This window comes from Artibeus jamaicensis, unplaced genomic scaffold (assembly GCF_021234435.1).
Source record: "Artibeus jamaicensis isolate MK-2021 breed Jamaican fruit bat unplaced genomic scaffold, CSHL_Jam_final contig_2962, whole genome shotgun sequence".
Classification (NCBI taxonomy): Eukaryota; Metazoa; Chordata; class Mammalia; order Chiroptera; family Phyllostomidae; genus Artibeus; species Artibeus jamaicensis.
Genome location: NW_026521675.1, coordinates 526,053 through 546,220, shown reverse-complemented (window position 1 = coordinate 546,220; position 20,168 = coordinate 526,053). Strand labels below are relative to the sequence as shown.

At 44.2% G+C, this 20,168-nt stretch overlaps 1 protein-coding gene across 1 annotated transcript in view; it reads right to left on the bottom strand.

The window, feature by feature from the left end:
* The window catches only part of DNHD1 (dynein heavy chain domain 1), a 64,220-nt gene that overhangs the window by 10,156 nt on the left and 33,896 nt on the right, over nt 1-20,168 (bottom strand). Inside the window, exons 20-28 of the mRNA XM_053662832.1 lie at nt 17,207-20,093; nt 16,835-17,012; nt 16,486-16,678; nt 15,963-16,245; nt 5,064-6,663; nt 4,667-4,875; nt 4,265-4,469; nt 4,088-4,190; nt 132-281 (exon numbers count right to left, since the gene is read on the bottom strand). Coding sequence (XP_053518807.1) covers nt 132-281; nt 4,088-4,190; nt 4,265-4,469; nt 4,667-4,875; nt 5,064-6,663; nt 15,963-16,245; nt 16,486-16,678; nt 16,835-17,012; nt 17,207-20,093 — 5,808 coding nt within the window. The remainder of the gene's footprint in view (nt 1-131; nt 282-4,087; nt 4,191-4,264; nt 4,470-4,666; nt 4,876-5,063; nt 6,664-15,962; nt 16,246-16,485; nt 16,679-16,834; nt 17,013-17,206; nt 20,094-20,168) is intronic.

Genomic DNA, 20,168 nt, shown 5'->3' with positions numbered 1-20,168 from the left:
CTGTTTACTTTTGCTCTCTCCCCCAGGAGACTCCATGACAAATCACCCCATGCTCTCTTCTGAACAGCCTATCAGGGGTTGTCCTCTCCCAAGAGGGGAGCAGTACAGGAAAGGTGACAGGAAGAGCCCACCTGCTCCAGGAAAGCCTCATGCTGAGCCCGCAGGGCATCCCATTGCTTGGTCAGGTTCTTAATGAGGTTCTCCTGCTGGCCACCCTCTGCCAGTTGCTGCTTGTGCAGGAGCTTGCCTTGCTCTAGTTGCTGGTGCAGTGTGCTGAGGTTCTGTGAACAGAGAGAGACCCAGGCTGCAGCTCCAGATCCTGGTGGATCCAGATCTAGGCCAGGTGGAAATACCCAAGGGAAGACCCCATGGGCTTGGGACTACAGCATACTCCTCACTCAGTAGTTAAGGGGATTGATTAAGTTGAACTCCAAATAAACCATAGATACAGACCGAGATCTAGAGCTGCCACTTCCTGGTCTGTCAGTTCTACATCTAGTGATGCAGCCCCTGAATTTATGGTTGCTTGTCTTGACCTGACATTTAGTCCCAGGCAATCTGAATCCAAAGCCTATGTGCTTGACCATTGTGCTACACACTCTCTTACTTGACCATTAGGGGTAAATTTTGTCACAGAGGCAGTTCTCTTCCTCTTGAAACGTTTTCCTTCCTTGAATTCCATGATACCATGTTCTGTTTTGGTTTTCTCCAACTCCTGGGGCTGCTTTTCTCAGTCTTTTCCTCTGTCATCCTTTAAATATACCTCAGCAATTTTTTTCAGGGCCCCCTTCTCTTCTCATCCCACATTTCTATATACCCCCCCGAATCTCACGACTTTAATTACCACTTATATTTTAACAACTCCCAAGTCTATCTCTAGCCAGATTCTTTCCCTAGCTTCACACCCATGTACCCATCCCCTTAATGGAAACCTCCTCTTTGGTGTCTCTCAGGCCCCTCAGACTCCACATGTCCAAAAGCGAATATATGGCCTCCTCAGATCTCTTACAGTCTTGCTCATCTGCTCATGTGTTCTTTGTCTTAGCACTGTGGCAAAATACATCCAAGTTTCCCCCAAAAGAAGCCTAATTGTTACACTGACTCCATCTCTTCTATTTTCCTCAAACCCAATACAATCTTCAAGGTCTTTTAATTCCATCTCCCAAATGTCTTCCATGTCAACTCCCATCCCAGCATCCATCCCTTCTGCCTATGGTCTCTCACTCCTGACCTTCTGTACTGGCTTCCCTTCTTAATCCCCTCCTCTAATACATTTTCCCTACCTCAGCCCCACTGGTTTTCTAAAAACCAAATAACATCATTGTCCTCATGACCCTGACCACACTTACCATTGTTTCATTTGGTTTATAATGCCTCCATGACCAGGAGGTCTCTACTCATCTTTCCAGTGTCATCTCTTTTTCCCTTCCCAGTAATCTACTTTCCAGCCATTCTTGACTTTCAGTTCCTCGAATGTGGCCTCTGGGCCTTTGCACATGCTGTTAGTTTAGCCTGTGACATTCTTCCTCCCCGCCCCCATTTAAGCAAAATCTTACCTAATCTTCAGGCATCAATTTTGATGTTCTTAATTTATTTGGTTACGTATTTTAGGATTGTTTTTTGAGCACCTACTGTGGCACTATGCTTTCTCTAGAAAGTCTTTCTTGATACTTCAGAGTGCCCTTCACTTTCTCTGTCATCACACACTATTTTGTAATTGCCTGGATTAGTTTATCTCTTCCTGTAAACTAGGCACTGAAAAGGCAAGGACAGTGCATTATCTTTCTTATTTGGAGGAACTCTAACCTAATATTAATACTGGCTAACATTTATTGAACTCTTAATATGTGCCAGCACTTTTAAATGCTTTCCATGTAAGATCTCATTTAAGTCTCATTCTAAATTTCTCTGGATTTCAGTTTTTTTCATCTGTGAAATGGAGGGGAAAAAGCCACCTCAGAAAGTTGTGGCAAAGATTCTTTCTTTCTTTCTTTCTTTCTTTCTTTCTTTCTTTCTTTCTTTCTTTCTTTCTTTCTATCTATCTATCTATCTGTCTATCTAGATGTAAACAGAAGATGTAGACATAGACATAAATATTAATGAGTACCTGGACCAAAGAATGTGGATTCAATTAATTTTTGTTGAGTACTGTAATGAATAAATGAGCCAATTGAATGTGAGAGAGAAAAAAGATAGAATTATCCAGAATGACTTCTGGGGTTTGGCTTTAATGACTAAGTGGGTGGTCATGCCATTTCCTGGGGTGGAGAACACTGAAAGAAGTAACACTATCATGGCTGTTGCGTGAATGACCAAAGGATCTGACACTGAATGCCCCTGAGACTAGGTACATCTCTTACCTATATTTTGTGCTTTTATGTTGTATTCTGTTCTAAATGACCTAGGGATCAATGAATGATAGCGCCTCTAAACCAGATCAACAATTCCTGGCACTGTATTATCTTGGGAAAGGGTAGGGCCCAACACAAAAAACTGGAATATGAAAAACGTGGGGGAGAGGACTCCTATCCTTCCATAAACTTCTCTCTTTTGGCATCTCCGCTGAGTCTTGAGGTTCAGTCTAACTAGTGATTCCCAGTGGTGGATGGTAAGGGGCACCAATCCTATGGAAACTTCAGGGAGCATCATCTATACAAAATGCAATGAAAACCACATGTGTAGATACAGTGTGAGACATGCCCTAGAGTTGCGCCACTCTGGGTGGTAGCCTGGAGGGTACCAACCAGAAGAGACAGGGTAGGCATTAGGAGCTAAAAGGCCTGAGAGCCCAGTAGAAAGTCAGTCTACAAAGTAAGATTATCTGCTTGTAAGTTGGTCACCCCTTCTCTGTAGTTATGGCTGAAACTGCATAGAAGTCTTGTGTAGCAGGAAGGAAAAAATGCTATTTTGGAATTCCTCTTATTAAAAATAAGATAAAGAAGCCCTGGCTGGTGTAGCTCAGTGGATTGAGCGCGGGCCTGCGAACCAGACAATCGCGGTTTGATTCCCAGTCAGGGGACATACCAGGGTTGCAGGCCGGTTCCCTGCAGGCCAGGTCCCAGCAGGGGACGCATGAAAGGCAACCATACATTGATGTTTCTCTCCCTCTCTCCTTCCCTTCCACTTTACAGATAAATAAATAAAATCTTTAAAAAAAGATAAAGAAAAAACCTCTCTTTATTTTGGGAAGACACCTTTAACTGAGAGTGTTTGGCTATAAAATGTGTGGTGCCTCCACTCCCACCAGTGTTGGCTAGATTTGAGAGGTTAGCTACTCAAAGGAGAATTGCTCTGTATTTGAAAGCAATAGGATTTAGGATTTGGATTAGAAACAAATCTTTTATTATGGACTAGAAAAAATCTTTTATTACATGAGAACTTATTTGGAAAGCTTGAAAAAAAAAGTGAGGTGCAAGAATAACATTGAAGAGCCCATATTGGGAAGATGGGAGGAGAAGAGAAAAGTTGGTCACTGGGAAATGCCCTGTAGAGGAGGGTGACGGAAGAAATTCAGGTCATTGGGGACTAGTGTGCCATTTAAATCTACTTCTGATTCTGTTGTAGAATGTAAATTTCCCCTACTGCCGTCATCCATCCACTCTACACAGAAACCTTGTGTATTTGGCGCTTTGTGGAAGGAGGAGGTAGGGGGACAAAGTGGCATTGGAAAAGAGGTTCGCTACAAGAGGTGTGTTGACTGGCAGTGATAGAGCATTCAGGAGAACAGGAGGATCAGAGGGACAGGTGACCATGATAGTGTAATCCCTGCCCATCCCCAGTGGGAATTTACAGAGATCTTGGGGAGCATTCTGAACTTCACGCAGTCAAGGTACTAGAGGTAACCAGAAGCTGACACTTGGGTTTCACATGTTTAGAAGAACCAGCAAGGTCTTAGCTCTAAATCCTTGGTGAGTTTTGAGTCTAAGCTCTAAAGGAGGAGGCAGCAAGGATTAGCAAGACCCGATGAGGATAGAGGGACTCTTCAGAGGCAAGAAGTAAGGTTTAATCTGGTTGGTTCCTCCAAAGTCCTATTTTGGGCTTCTGTTTTGGCCCTAAGGTGCACGCCTCATAGTCTTCTCCCCCTTACCATGAGAGAGTCTTTCAGCTCCTGTTCCAAGGTGAAGACCCGGTTGGTGTGGGTACCGTGCTGCTCAAGTAGCGTTGTCAGATTCCCCAGGACATTGTGGACCCTGGAAACACAGTGTTCCAGTGAGTGGACCTGAGGGAGGGGAGGAGGTACAAGGCAGGGAATGGGACCACTCACCGCTGTGCCTTGTTCTTCATCTTCAGGATCATTTGTTGCTGCAGCAGCATGAAGGTGTCCAGGAAGTCTAGAAAGGTCTTAGGAGTGACAAGTGGCAATTCAGGGCACAGGTGCCCATGGTAGCTGGCAGCAGAAAGGTGGATGAGAGCCATGGCTTTGGCCACACTGGGAATTGAGTCCTGGAGGTCTGGGCACTTCAAGGAATCTGCAACAAGTGTGGCTTTAGTCTGGACTGGTGAACTTGTAGACGGGGAAAGGAAAGGGACCCTCTCCTGGCTCAGGAAGGAGGGCAGAAAAGGTGAAGGGGGCTCACTAGGTTTGAGAGAGGGAGAGAAGCCTAAGTAATAATCCTCATTAGAACCTGGTTGAGATGAGTGGCAAGGGCAAGTAAAAAGTTCTCACCATCACCAAGGGGTAGACCCTGAGCACCTTTCAGGTGGTGCTGGGCCACACTGATTAGGGAATCTTGGTCCCAGGGTTCATAGCGGTCAATGCTGGCAATCGTCAGGTGAAGAAGTCTCAGGAAAAGGGTGGAAGGCAGCTGTTTGTGGGCCTGGTCATCTCCAATCAGGATGAACATGTGAAGGTTGCTGCACACCTGCTGGTAGAACCTGTGGGCCGGGAGCTCAAATGCTGTCCTCCCTTTTATCCCTATTTGCCCATCCAGGCCCAGGCCCAACCCTGACTCCTTAGCCCTGACTTTCTTAACCCTCACAGCAACCCCTGCTTTTCTTTCTGGCCTTTTGGACAGAATAGAGCAAGAGCAGAGCAGCCCCTAGAATGGGGTTCTTAGTCTCACCTCTGTAACAGCTTTTCCTTCCTGATGGTCTGCTTGATACTAAGGTTCTCCCTGAGGAGATGTTCTTCAATGTTGTCCAGATCTGCCTCTGTGTACTGGTCAGGGAAACTGCCTGAGGTTCCCAAGGCCAACAGACGATGAAGGGTGGTAAGATCTACACCCCTGGGCACAAGTAGGGCCACCGGCTTGCCTAACATGCCAGCATGCCAGCTGGCCTCCCGCAGACACTGGAGAATGGCCTCCTCTGACCCACATGGCAGATGGAAGAGGCGGGCCTGACAAATGCCAGCTGCCAGAGTGATGGCAGTACAGCGCCCGGTGCCCAGTGCCCCCGAGAGCAGCAGACCATGCTGCCGGGGCCTGGCCAGCACCCGGACCAGGCGGGCCACGTGCTGGGCCATTGAGTGGCACTGAGCAAGGTGGGGGTTCAGCTTTAGCTGAGCGGCTGACATGGCTAACTGCTCCCTCAGACTCTCCCACTGCCGTTCCAGGTACAAATTTGGGCTCTCAGGGTTGGGGCCCAGTGTCAGATCCTGACTGAAGACCAGGTCTGAGGGCTTTTCCTGGGGACAGAGTACTAGCACTGGTAGCAACAGGGGTGAAACCAAGTCCATAGTGGATATCTTCTGCCACCAATTCTTGGATTTATTCAGCTGAAATTTGTAGCTGGAGGCTCCTGTGCCTTCCTCCTGTTTTATCTTTTGACTTATTCTCTCTGTGTTCTCCCTGTTTACTAGGGCTATCGATGGTGCCAGACCTGAATCACTGGAGGGTGGGCCTGTGATGAACCAAAGGCCATAAGGGTCCTCCTCCTCCTCTGTCTCACTGCCACTACTGCTTAAGTCCTCCCACTGGGCCAACTCCCCTTCAGACTCCACTTCAGGCACCCTCTCTTCCTCCTCTTCCTCGTAGCCCTTGCCTAGGCTTTGGGGCACTGGCCCACAGCAGAAGACACTTTGAGCTACTTCTAAGAGCAGCTTGGCACAGTAGGAGCGTTCCCTAGGGCTGTCTAGCCGGTCGCAAAATGTTCTTTGTGCCTCATGCAGCCACAGACGCACCATGTTGCGCGTGGCCATCATAATTGTCAGGCGGGTGCCACGCAAGCCTGACACCCGGCGCAAGTGCTCCTGGTGGTTGGGATAGTCCAGAAAACCTCGGGAGCCTGTTCTGGTTGGCAGCAGCTGCAGGCTACCCAGTAGCTGGCTCACAGAGTGCAGGGAGAAGCAGTAGTGTGGGTGGAGGGGTGAAGGCATAAAGCAGCTACCCACAGCCTCCCAGGCATCCACAGAGGCTTGGACCAGGGCTCTTGCTAGAACACCCTCCCGCTCCACAGAGGGGAAGCGCTCAAGCCAGGCCTGGATGATAGGTGTGTGCCTGCTCAGCAGTATGTCCTGGGTCACGTTGGCCAGGGCCAGCACTGTGAAGAGTCGAAAGAGGCGTGGGCACAGTGGGCGTTCACAGAAGCCTGGCACTGTGGCTGTGGCAAGGAAGTTGACTATAGACTGCAGCTTCTGCAGTTCCAAGGTGCTGTGGGCACACACAGTGCCATCAATGGCTTGGCGCAGAGTCTCCAACACTGGCTGACAGCTCTTCTCTTGGTCTGTGGGACATTAAGAATAACAGTAAGGACACGCATGAGTCCACAAGGCAGTGTCACCCTGCTTCTCTCTTCCTACCTTGCTTTGTTTACTTCCACAAGCCTAGGATTCTAAAGGAATTTTGTGCATCTGACGTGTTGGGACTCAGTCATGTCTGAGTTGTTCTCTCTCCCACATGCTCTCCCTAAAGGTGAGTAATTTCTTCTCTTTTCTCTCCCAAATCCTACTTTTTGGCCAATTATTCATGCACTGAAGGTTAATTATTCATTAACCTTCAGTTAATGAATAGAAAAGTTTAGAAGCTAAGATGGATATAAATCTGATCTGACCACAATAGAGGGAAAAGAGCAGTGGAGTTATATCACATCCCACTTTCATAAAGTCAACTTTATTAAGACATGACCTATATAAAATAAAATATACACATTTTAAAGCTATAGTTCAATGAGCTTTGACAAATCCACGTACCTGCATAACCACCCAGTGATATTTAGAACATTTTCATCACCTAGCAAGTTCCCTCGTGCCCTTTGCACTCAGTTCCCCAATAACACTCTCCCAGGAATTTCTATCTGATTTAATTTCTATCACTACAAATTAGCCTATTCTAGAACTTCATGTAAGAGAATTCATACAGTATGTAGTTTACTGTGTCTGACTTCTTCCACTCAGCATGATTCTGAGATTCATCTGTGTTTTGTGTGTATAGGTAGCTTATTCCATTTTATTGCTGAGTAGTAGTCTATTATGAAAATATCATGATTGTAGGTCCATTGACACACTGATGGGCATTTAGGTCTCTGGGTTGTGATTATTTAGAATAATGCTATTATGAACATTCATGTCTAAGTTTGAGAACATATTTATGATTTCATTTCTCTTGGGTAAATACTTACAAATAGAATTATGGGGTCTTATGGCAAGTGTATGTTAAATTTGATAAGAAACTGCCACACTCTCTTCATAGTGGTTGTATAATTTCACTCCCACCAGCCAAGTGGGAGAGTTTCAGTTGCTCTACATTTCTCAACACTTATTAATCTCAACTCTTTCTAATTATAATCTTTCTGGTGGGTGGTTTTAACTTGCAGTTCACTGATGCCTAATGGCATCAAGAAGCTTGTCATGTGTTACTGGTATGGCATATATGTTTCTTTTGTGAAGTGTCTGTTCTTTAGCTCATTAAAAAATGGAGTTTGCTTTCTTACTGAGTTATATGAGTGACTTTATTTTCTGGGTATAAACTTTGTCATATATATGTATCATGAATATTTTCTGTCTATGGCATATTTAAATTTTTTCTTAACAGTGCCTTTTAAGGGCTTAAGAATTTCCATTTTTGTGTCTTGCCTCAGAAATCTAACCAAGGTCACATAGATTTTTTTGTCCAACATTAAAGAAATTATACTTTTAGCTTTTACCTTTAGGTGTGTAATCTGTTTGTAATTGATTTTTGTGTATGTCATGAATTAGAATTCAGTATTCATTTATCCTCACCCCACACAGATACACAGTTGTTCCAGTCCTATTCATTGAAAAGAGTATTCTTTACCCCCATTGAATTATCCTGGCATGTTTGTTGAAAACCAATTGACCACATATGACTATACATGAGATTCTCTGTTCTGTTGCATTAGTCTGTATACATGTCCTTATATGACACCATACCCCCTTGATTACCGTAGCAGTATAGTAAGTCTTGAACTCACTAGTTCAAGACCTTTGACTTTGTTCTTCTCTTTCAAAATTTGGCTCTTCTAGGTCTTTTAAATTTCCACAAAAGTGTTTGAATAAGCCTGTCTGTTTCTATCAAAAGCCTGCCCAGATTTAGAATGACATTACATTGAATCTAGAAATCAGCATGGGGAGAATAAGCACTTTCATGTTATTTACTCCTCTGATTCATGAACATAGAATATCTGCATTTATTTAGATTTCCTTTATCTCAGCAATACTTAATAATTATCAGTATATCTTTCATTAAGTATTACTAAATATTTTAAGCTTTTTAGATATTTTAACAATATTTAAAGTTTTTAATTTCTAATTGTTTCTTACTAGGATATAGGAATATTAATGACTTCAATCGATTGACTTTGTATTCTGTGACCCTGTTGAATTCACTATTTATTTTAGTTGTTTTGTAAGGGTTTTTGTTTGTTTGTTTTTGTAGATTCCTTAGGATTCTCTAGATAGAGAATCATGTCATATAGTAGTAGAGGCAGTGTTACTTTGTCTTTTCTACTTTTAAAGGCTTCATTTCTTTCTCTAAACTTTTTGCACTGATGTGGGTCTCTGGTGCAATACTGAAAAAAAGCAATGGATAGTTTTGCCTTGTGACTCATCTTAGGGAGAAAGTGTCCAGTATTTACCATTAAGTACAGACATACCTCATTTGATTGCTCTTCACTTTATTGCTCTTTCCAGATATTCCTTTTTTTATAAATTGAAGGTAATACCCTTCACCACAAACATATTGTCACTCTCTGAAGGCTCAGATGAATAGTTTCCATTTTTTAGCAATACAGTATTTTAAAATTAAGGTATGTGCATTCTTTTTAGTCACAATGGTATTGTATACTTAATAGACTATGGTATAGTGTAAACATAACTTTTAAATGAACTGGGAAACCAAAACACTGAGTAGTTCATTTTATTGCAGCATTTGTTTTATTAAGGTAGTCTAAACACAAACCTGCACTGTCCCCAAGGTGTGCCTGTATGTAATTAACTGTACATTTTAATGAGTGCTTTTCATCAGATTGAAAAAGCTCCTTCCATTCCTAGTTTGCTGAGTTATTATAGTAATAAATTTTATCAAATGCTTTTTCTTTATTGAGGTGATCTTAGACTTTTTGTTCTTTATTCTGTAAATATCTTGAATTACACTGACTTTTGAATGTTAAGTGAACTTTCCAACCCTGATATATTCCATTTGATCAAAAGAAGGTGGTGTGCTTTTTATATGTTGTTGCATTTTATTTAATATTTCACTGAGGATTTTTCCACCTTCTATAATTTAAAATGATATTTTATTGATTATTCTATTACAGTTGTCCTGATTTTTTTCCCCTTTGCTCCCCTCCACCTTAAATCCCCCACTCCCTCAGGCAATCCCACACCACTGTTCATGTCCATGGGTCATGTGTACAGGTTCTTGGGCCACTCCGTTTCCTATACTGTACCTTACATCCCCATGGCTATTCTGTAACTACCCATTTGTACTTCTTAATCCTCTCACCTCTTCACCTATTTCCCCACACACCCCTCCCATCAGACAAACAGCAAAAGGCTCTCTGTATCCGTGATTGATTTTGTCTCTGTTCTTGTTTGCTAGTCATTGGTCTTTTAATAAGAATTTTATTGAATCTGTGTATTACTTTAGGTAATAAGGACATTTTCACAATATTAATCCTTATAATCCATGAGCAAGGTATATCCTTCCATTTATTTGTATCTTATTCAATTTCTTTAATACTTTATGGTTTTCATCTTTAGTTTGAATTTATTCCTAAATATTTTATAATTTTCATGCAATTGTAAATGAGATTGTTTTCATTTCTTCTTTTGGTCATTCATTATTGGTGTATAGAAACATAACTCATTTATGCATATTGATTCTGTATCCTGCAACTTTACTGGAATCATTTATTTGTTCTAGGAGTTTTTTTGTGAGGTATTTAGTGAGGTATTTTTGCGGGGTATTTTTTTTGTGAGGATTTTTACATATAGTATCATGCCATCTGCAAATAATGAGAGTTGTGCTTCTTCCTTTCCAGTTAGGATGCCTTTTACTTCTTGCCTTGCATGATTGTTGTGGCTTGAATACTATGTTGAATAGAAGTGGTGATGGTGGGCATCCTTGTCTTGTTCCTGTTCTTAGAGGAAAGGCTTTCTGTTTTTCACCGTTGTGTATATTATTAGCTGTGTGTTTGTCATAAATGGCTTTTATTATATTGATGTCTGTTCTTTCTATATCCACATATTGGGTTTTTATCATAAAAAAATGTTGAATTTTGTAAAATACTTTTTATGAATCTATTTAGATGATCATATGGTTTTATCCCTTCTTTTCTTAATGCAGTTTATTGTAGTTTTTGCAATCATAGTAGTTTTTAAATGTCTGATTCATTGCACTTATTGAATATTTGGTTTCACCTGTGAGGTTCTTCCCCTTGCTCATATTTTCTTATTTCTAGTCACTGCCTTTCCTTTTCCATTTAAATAAGAGCTTTTAACATTTCCTGTAAAGCTGGTTTAATGGTGAAGTTCCTTAGTGTTTGCTTCTCTGGGAAACTATCTCTCCTTCAATTCTGAATGATAACCTTGCTGGGTAAGTAAGTCTAGGTTGTAGGTTCCTTTCTTTCAGCACTTTAAAGATGCCCCATCACTCTCTTCTAGCCTGTAAAGTTGCTATGAGAAATCAGCTGATAGTTTTACAGGGTTTTCCTTGTATGCAACTAATTTTTCTCTTATGCTCTTCGAGATTGCCTCTTTAACTTTTGCTATTTTAACTATGATATGTCTTGGTATGGGGTTTTGTGGGTTTTTTCTTTTTCTTCGTTTGAGAGATATTCTTCCATCTTTTCATTTTATTTGACTTTATATATTTGTTTATATAAATGAGACAGAATAGCTGTCTCTTTCTGTCTTGGGAAATTGGCCTTACATAAAAGCAGGCTCTGTGTACATGGTGTGTGGAGTTTTGGCAGGCTGGTTGGAACTGAGTGGAACACTGGCCTACTGAGCTGGAACAGCTCTGCATGGGGGGGGCAGGTGTGTGTCCTAATGCCCTGCTTGCACACTGAGTTTGAGCTGAAATGCACTCGGGCAATGTATCTGGGAACACACTGCAGCAACCTTGCAGGCAGGTCAGAGCACCTGGATAAAGCCCCTGTCCATCCTGTGGAGGTGGAGGGGGCATGTAAATAATGGCACTCATAAGCCTCTCCAAGACCAGAGAATTCCCACAGTCCCCAGAGAGCTCCCATGGCTCTTCAGTCTTTACACAGTCTCTGTCTTGTTTGTTGTAACAAAAGTGATCCTGTGTAGAAGAGACCTCTTGTAGGCTTTATGTGCTAAGTAGTTTTGGAAAGACCCTTGGAGTTGAGCAGGGTCTATGGTATGTGGGGACTAGTACCTGCTGTCCAGGAGCAGCTCTCAGAAGGGAAACCAAGTGGGTACTGGTGATGCCCTATAATTTCTGCTTGTTCCCTTTGTTCAAAAGCAAAAAGTTTCAGGCAATGTAGCTGTGAACATACTTGGTGATCTTACAGGGTAGGCCAAAGCACCTGAACAGAGCTTCTGCAAGCCCTTTCAAAATGGGTTGGGGGGTCATAAACAAGCAATGGTGCTCCCTGGCTCCTCTGGCCCCTGAGAATTCCTGCAGCCATGAGAGAGCTCCCTCAGCTTCCTAGTCTTCCCTATTTGGTCTCTTTCTGATTGTTGTCAGAAGCTGTTCATTCAGTGCTCTGATGTCTTATAGGAGTAATTACTACCTGTGTGCTCATGGGGGGGGTAGGCAAATGCTTCCACAATATTTGACCTCCTCCAACCATTTACATTTAATGTAATTGCTTTTATGGTTGACTTAAGGCCCATCAATTTGCTATTTGTCTCTTCTGTTTGTACTCTGTTGCCTATTTCCTACTTCCTTTTCTATAACTTTAATGTTTTTAGTGTCCAATTTCCTTTATTGGCTTTTTAGCTGTAGTCTTTGTTATTATTAGTGATTTTTCTAGGGCTAACAATATGCCTCCTTAACTTACCAATGCTTAGGAATAGCATTGTCCCACTTCACATTTCATACTCGATGTTTCCCACCGACATTCCCCATTTCCTATTTTACATTTCAGTTCCACAAATGTAAGAATCTTACAATGATATGATAAATTTTACTCACTCTCTTACCCTACCCTCTTCCTGATGTTCTAATTTCTTTTTTACTTCTATTTATATTACAAACTCCATCTCACAATGTTATTGCTTTTGTTTTAAACTATTGGCTGCCTTTTAAGGAAATTAAGAGATTAAAACGATAGTTATTTGTATACCCACATATTTACCATTTCTGATGCTTTTCATTCTTTGCTATAGATCTGAGTTTCCATATATTTTCCCTTTGTCTAAATAACACTTTTTAACATTTCTTTCTTTTTTTCCTCCCCCTCCTCCTCCTCCTCCTCCTCCTCCTCCTCTTTTTTTTTAGCATGTCTTGTAGTGCAGTTCTAGCACCAGTAAATTTTCTCATCTTTCACGTGTCTGGATTAACTTTATTTCATTCTCATTTATGAGGCATGTTTTTACTGGATAGAGAATTCCAAGATTACAGGGTTTTTTTCTTTTAGTACTTTAAAGGTGTTGTTTCACCATCCTCCAGAGGGGTGTCGAAACTATTGGTGTCCCTGGGCCACACTGGAAGAAGAAGAGTTGTCTTGGGCTATACATTAAATACACAAACACTAATGAAAACTGATGAGCCAAGAAAAGGTCCATGCATAATTTATGATTTTGCGTTGGACCACATTCATAGCCATCCTGGACTGCATGTGGCCCACAGGCCATGGGTTGGACACCCCTTATTCTGATGAGAAATTAATCATCATTCTTAATGTTGTTCATCTGTACAAAATGTGTCTTATCTTTTCCCTGACCATTTTCACAGTTTTTCTTTGATTTTTCAGCAGTTTGACTATGATGTACCCAGATGTATGTTTGTGTTTTTAAATTTAGGTGTAACTGAGATTTCTATATCTGAAAGTCAATATTTTCTTTAAAAATTTGGGAAAATTTTGGTCATTATATCCTTAAAGATTTTTTCTGCCCTATTCTCACTTTCTCTTCCTTCTGGAACTCCATTTATATATCTGTTAGACTGAAGTTCTATTCATATTCAATGTTTCTGTTCTTCAGGGTTTATTAACTCTTTCTTTTGCCATCTCCAGTCTGCTATTAAGCCATATCCAGTAAATTTTTCTTTTCAGTTATTGTATTTTCCAGTGCTAAAATTTCCATTTAGTCATTTTTAGTAGTTTCCATTTCTTTTCTGAGACCCATATGTTTAATCATTAAGATCATAGTTTCCTTTAAGTACTTGGCAACTTTTATAATAGCTTCTATAAAGAATTTGTTTGCTAAATTCAACTTCATCTCAAGGTCAGTGTTTATTGACTGTTTTTTCTTGACAGTGGGTTAGGTTTTTGTGTGTTTTTTTGTATGGCTATTAATTTTTTAGTTTATTCTTTTTTCACTGTTTTGGTGGCTGTCACCCAAGGACACCTTTTACACTACCAACTATAATATACTTCACTACAATGTTTTCAACCTTCCTTCTCAGGAAGTGCCAGTTGAAATCCCTTCTCAGGCACTGGCCAGTGTGGCTCAGTTCATTGGAGCATCATCCATATAGCAAAAAGGTTGTGGGGCTGATCCTCAGTCAGGGCACATACCTAGGCTATGGGTTTGATCCCTGGGTAGGGTGTATATGGGAGGCAACCAATCGATGTTTCTCTCTGACATTGATGTTTCTTTCTCTCTCCCCATTCTGAGTATTTTTTTGTAAAGATTTCTCAGCTTCCATTGACAGATTGGAATTTACCCTTTCTATTATCCTGAAATTGACATCCTGATAATTTGTGAAAATTCAGAGAAGGCCAAATAATATATTGGGAGAAAATATAAACCAAAATATATTGGTTTTGATGCTAAGCAGACTTGATTTTCAATCTTAATTCTGACACTTATTGGCTAGAGTATCTTGGGCAAGTTATAAATCTATTTCTTCATCTTTAAAATATTCATAACAAATATTCATTTTAATGAAAGTTTATGAGCACTAAAGATGATATCAATAAAGTATTTAGGACATAGTATGCAATACATTGTACCTACAATTATTAATTACATACATACCACTTGGTTCAAGTTTTCTACATTCCATAAGGGACACTGGTCTAACTAGATACTCCATCTAATGCTTTAGCCCATTTATTCTGTTGAATCCACCACTTTGTACCTATTTTTTTAGAGGGCAGGGGAGGGAGGAAGATAGAGAGAGAGAAACATCAGTGTAAGAAGGAAACATCGAAGGTTGCCTCTCGTACATGGTCCAACCAGGGATCTGGCCCACAACCCAGGCATGTGCCATGACCAGGAATTCAACTGGCAACCTTTCACTTTTGGGGATGATGTACAGTTGACTGAGACACACTGTCTAGAGCTGTACCTATTCTTTTCTGCCCACCCCCTGGTCATATTCTGAGCCTGTTGCCATATACAAATACACTACTTTAGAAACTTAAAATTTCAAACTTCCCAATATTCCAAACTTTCATCACAATTTCTCTTCTTTCTTTTCTTAGCTTTTATTCTACAAACTCTAAGCACTTACTTCCTACTCAGCCTATCAAAATGAATAAGACAAATTTCTGTTTTCTTGAAGCTCAGAGTATGGTGGAAGGGACTGATAAGTAAATACATGATTATACATCATGGTTGTCACAGATCTTTGTACAGCACACAGGATGACTATCTAACCTAGTCTGAAGGCTAAGGATTACTGGAGATATTGCCTGAGGTTATTTGTAAAAAATAAGTAGAACCTAGCCAGTTAAATAGAGAAGGCAGAGAGGACAGCAATCCCAGAGGCTGAAGGTTGCCCGCCTGACTTATTGGATGCCTGTGCCTAGTTGAGTCCACATAGAACACAGAATGTACAAGGCTAGAGAAGAAAGCCATATCATGAGGAACCTTGCAAGAACATTTGCCAAAGTTCCAGGTAATGACAGTCTATACCAGCAAAGATGGAATAGAAATAAGAAGCAGAAATACTTGAGAGATATTTAGGAGGCAAAATTAAGAGACACATTTGTGAGAGAGCTGTTCACAACATTTATGGCTTAAGTGACTGGATGGGTGGTGGTACCAGTTACTAAGAGGACATATAGGAGCAGGTTTTGAGAGAAGATAATGAATTCAGATCTAAGTTAGATCTTAGTTAGATCTAAGGTGCAATGAGACAACAAGTTAGTGATATGCAGTAGGTAGCTGGAGAAACAGGTCTGTTGCTTAGAAGAGAAGCCTGGGCTGGAGATAAAGATTTAGCAGTAGAAGCATAGAGATGGTAGAAGAGGCCACAAGAAGAGTAAAATTGTTCAGGGAGCATATGTACAATGAGAGGGTATTAAGAATGGAACACAGGTTTGGTCTGTAGGTATATCTGAGAGTCAGTGAATATTGCTAGGAATTTTATAGTCTCAAAAGATGACAATGACTCCTTCCTTCCCTCCTCCCAGCTCCTCACCAGAAGCGGCCAGATGCAAATCCTCCAGCAGGAAGAGGAAGAAGCCTTTAGAATTCAGGTGCTGCCACAGGTTCTCTTGTGCTTTATTCTGGACCCCTTGGCTCAGCAGAAGGCGAAGATGGGTGGTACTGAAGGTGGGATGGATGGGGGTGTACGTGTAAGGGTGATTTGGCTCCACTAGCATCTCCACAAAGGCTGACTTTCCTGTTGCTGCCTCTCCAGCCAGCAGTACTGGGTGTCCCTTCAACAAAAGTAGGTCCACCACATACAAGAGTCGTTCGGTCTGCAGGACAGAAGCAGGGCTCACTGTGGTGGCTCTAGGTTAGGACAGTAATCTAATTGACAATCAAGGTCTAGGGATCTTGTGTTAAAGCTGTACTTGCAGAACACTTTATGGATTTTTGTGAGCATGAAAACATATCAAAGAACAGGAGCAGGTATGCATCAGCTGGGCCTAGAATATGGACTGTCCTAAGATATCCCCTTGAGTCCCAACCCCAACTACTTCATACTGTCCTCACACCTGGGGAGTAGGACTGAAGGTGCCCAGAGGTCCCTTGATGTGGCTGCTCAGGTATTGGCCAGTGAAAGGGACCAGTGTCCCATCTTCTGGGCATACATGTAGATCAAACACCAAGGCAGAGGGTGGTGGCTCAGGATAGTTGGGAAGGCAACTAATAGAATCCCTCATGAAGGTATCAAAGAGTGGCCAGAACCTGTTCGAGTGGACGTACAGGCAAACATGTCAGTTACAACATTTCCATTTGTGAAACACTCCATCCACCCCTGACAGTTACATCACCTGGATTTTACTCCCATAGGCCAGTCCATCTTAGCCCTCTGCATTCCCCATCCCCCACCTCTGTAGATACCTGGAAGGAAGGTGGGCTCCAAAGCCCCAGATCAAGGCAAAAAGAAAGCTGCTGACAACCAGCAAGTGCTCCCTGCACTTATTAGGCACATCATCGCTGTCACCCTGGAACTGGTTCAGAGAGCTGCTTTTTGAGGACTTGAAGCTTTGAGCTACAGGATCATTATAGCTGAGGTCTTCTGCAAAGGTTACCGTGCCAGAATAGGAGCCCCAGTAAGAAGTGGGGGCCAGGGAGGGGACTTGGCTCTCTTCTCACTATCAGTCTCCAAGCCCAAGTCCACCAAAGAACCAATGCCCCAGACTCTAGCCATATACCATCTATCCTCAAAGCCCCATAGATCTCAAGCCAGCCCTCTCTTTTCCTTCCCTTCACCTGGTTTATGTGTCTCCTTCTTATCTACACGTAGGTGGGGATCAAGAAGGCAACGTAGGAGGCGAGCCAGGCTGGTGATTTCAGCCACACCTGGGCAAACTGCCTTCTGCCCATGTGTCTGCAGCAGGGAGCTGGCACCCAGGTGAGTGAGGAATTGGAATGTTGCAGGCACCAGCACTTCAGCCAGGTGGTTGAGCTCGGTGACCGTCTGGGGTTGCAGGCAGTACTCATGGGGCAGGGCTGCCATCAGGACGCTAAGCATCCCCTGCCAAGTCTGCTCCCCATCACACCAGACTAGGGCACAACGGCCCACCACTGTGGGGGACATTCCAGTTGCATCCCCCACCTCCATCAAAAGAAAAGTACCTGGGGGTCGTTCTATCTTCTGACCATTGGGGAGGACGAGCTGGGGGGGGTCACTCAAAAGGCAAGTGATGGAGTCCAGCCAAGCTGCACGGGAGGAGGCCCCATCACATATTATCCAGTGCTGGATCCCCCCTGATCCTTGTGCCTTGCTCTCTAGGTCCACAGTCTTATACTGATTGGCTGCCTGAAGGAGCATAGGGAAGATGCCTTGGTGCCAGCACGGGCCCTCTAGCCATCCCAGGAACTCCTGGGGGCTGAGGACACTGGGATACAGGTGTGTAATTTCCACAGGCAGATAGCTGTCCGTTGAGGTGTCATCTGTGGCTGCCAGCCGATTCTGGATCTTAAATAAGCTGCGCCAACAAGTGGTCTTGCCACTGCCTGCAGGGCCCAGGAGCAAAACGCCAGAGGCCCGACCCAATGCCTGGCTCAGCTGCTCCATGGACCCCAAGATATTGGGGCTGGGATGCAGGCCTGCCTGCTGCAGTTCCTCCACCAGCACCGGTGTCCTCAGCCAGTGGGTCACAGGCTCCGCCAGCACTTGTCTAGCACTAGGGAAGATCCCACAGAGCAGCTCTTGGAGGTGGTGAAGGCGGACCCCATCAAAGGTGCTGAACAGTGTTGAGCGTAGCAGGGCACGCAGTAGGGCGGTCTCCTCGATGGCAGTGAGGCTGTGGCGCTTCTGGGAGCTGGGTTCCTCTTTGCTCAGATTTAGAGCCTGTATCATGTCTGTGAGGACCTGCTTGAGCAGTGGCAAGCGGCAGGGCAGGGGCCCAGACCCCAGCTCACACTCTAGGGAGAAGAATTTAGATAGGCGGGTAGCAATGCGGGAGGCATCACGTATCCCTGCACCCAGCAGAGTCAGTTCTGTCACTTGCTGCAGGTTAGGCAGTGTCAGGGCCACAGGCCGCAGGAGGAGGCGCAGGTTGGCAGGCACAGCAGTGCTCAGGGCAGGCAGTGTCAGGAGACAGCCATAGCCAAGCCGCATGCATACATCATGTTTCTCAAAGAATCCACTGCCGAGGAGCTGGGGCTGGGTTGGGTCAATGGTGCTGGTGCTTTGGGAAGCCTGCTGATACAGAGGAGCATAGAGGTTGTGCAGTTCAGCCAGGCGCTGGCCCAGGGCAGACAGCAAGCCATGGGGCAGGTGCTGAGCTGCCTTCAACAGCAGCCAGGCACCAGCCTGCAGGGCACCGTTCAGGTAGTTGCTCAAACTTTGGGCCTCTATTTGAGTCAAGCAGGGCATCATCACCAGCTGGCGCCCCAGGGCTTGTGCGAGGCTCTCCACCATGGCTGCCTTTCCCATGCCATCAGGGCCCAGGAGGGTCCCACAGGCCACTTCATCCAGGGCCAGTAATAGCACCAGGGCTGGCCGCTCAGGCAGCATGCTGGGTAGAGGTCCCAGTCTGGGACCCAGGTACTCATAATTGTATAGGAAGGACCGGCCCAGCACATCTATCCAGCATGCAGGTGGTGACAGAGAAGTCTCAGTAGATGCAATAGCCTTGAGATTCTGCAGAGGACTTTGAGGGATGAGGTGTGGTGAACCCAGGTGGTACTTGAGTTGGCGGGCCCAGTGGAAGTCTGTCAGATCACTGACCTGCTGCTCCTTCAGCACCTGTGCAATATCCCTGTGCATCACTGCCATGACCAGTAGGGCACGGAGCAGGCTGGTCTGGCGGACAGAGGGCAGAGTCTGCCCATCACGGCGGGCCCTCTGGGCCTGTACAAAGTGCACCAGTACCTCCAGCTTGCACACATGTGTGGGGACCATGGCCAGGGTTCTACCCTCAAGCAGAGCTTCCTCCATCTCAGCCCACCATACTACCTCCTCTGCCACCAGCACACACTGCCATGGGAAGGCCTCGACTAAATCTAGCCAGTGGCGGACATACTGTTCCAGAGGCAACTGGCTTTGCTGGGGCAGCTCCTTGAAGGTCTTGTTTAGGGATGGGGCCAGAGCCAGGCGGGCAGCCACACAGCCCTGCAGCGTGTGTACCAGTGCCAAACGCAGACCATTCTCCAGAGAGGCCAGCCACTTGGGGAGATCTGGATGCAGAGGAAGGGGCTGTTGCAGTTTTACCTCCTCCCCACCTGTCCCTAGCACTGCAAGTGCCTTCACTTGAGTCTGTATGCCTGGCCTTGACTCCAGGGCATCCGTGTTATCTCCAGTTGGGCTGGACTTGAAGCTCACAGCGAGCACATGAGGAAAACAGCGTTGTACCCATATCTGGGCCTCACATGGCTCTAGCGGGGCAACCAGTAGGGCCACCAGCTCACTGTCACTGAGGAAGAAGAGGCGGGGGAAGTGAGCAGAGAGGCCATAGAGCACGCTTTTCAGAGCCATAATGATGCTCTCCAGCTCCACTGAGCTGGCTTGAAGCAGCTCTTGCAGCTGCTGGCCTTGGAAGTTAGGGCTCCGCTTGGCACTGGGCACTACAAGTGACAGGAGCAGGGGATCGGCTACAGAGATCTTCATCAGGGTCCGATACTGGTCATCCATGACCTTGAAACGGGAGTTCTGTGGTGAGGGAGAGAGAGGGTGAAAGTGAGGTAGACATGAAGGGGCAGCTCCTCTCCACGTGCACCCCACTAC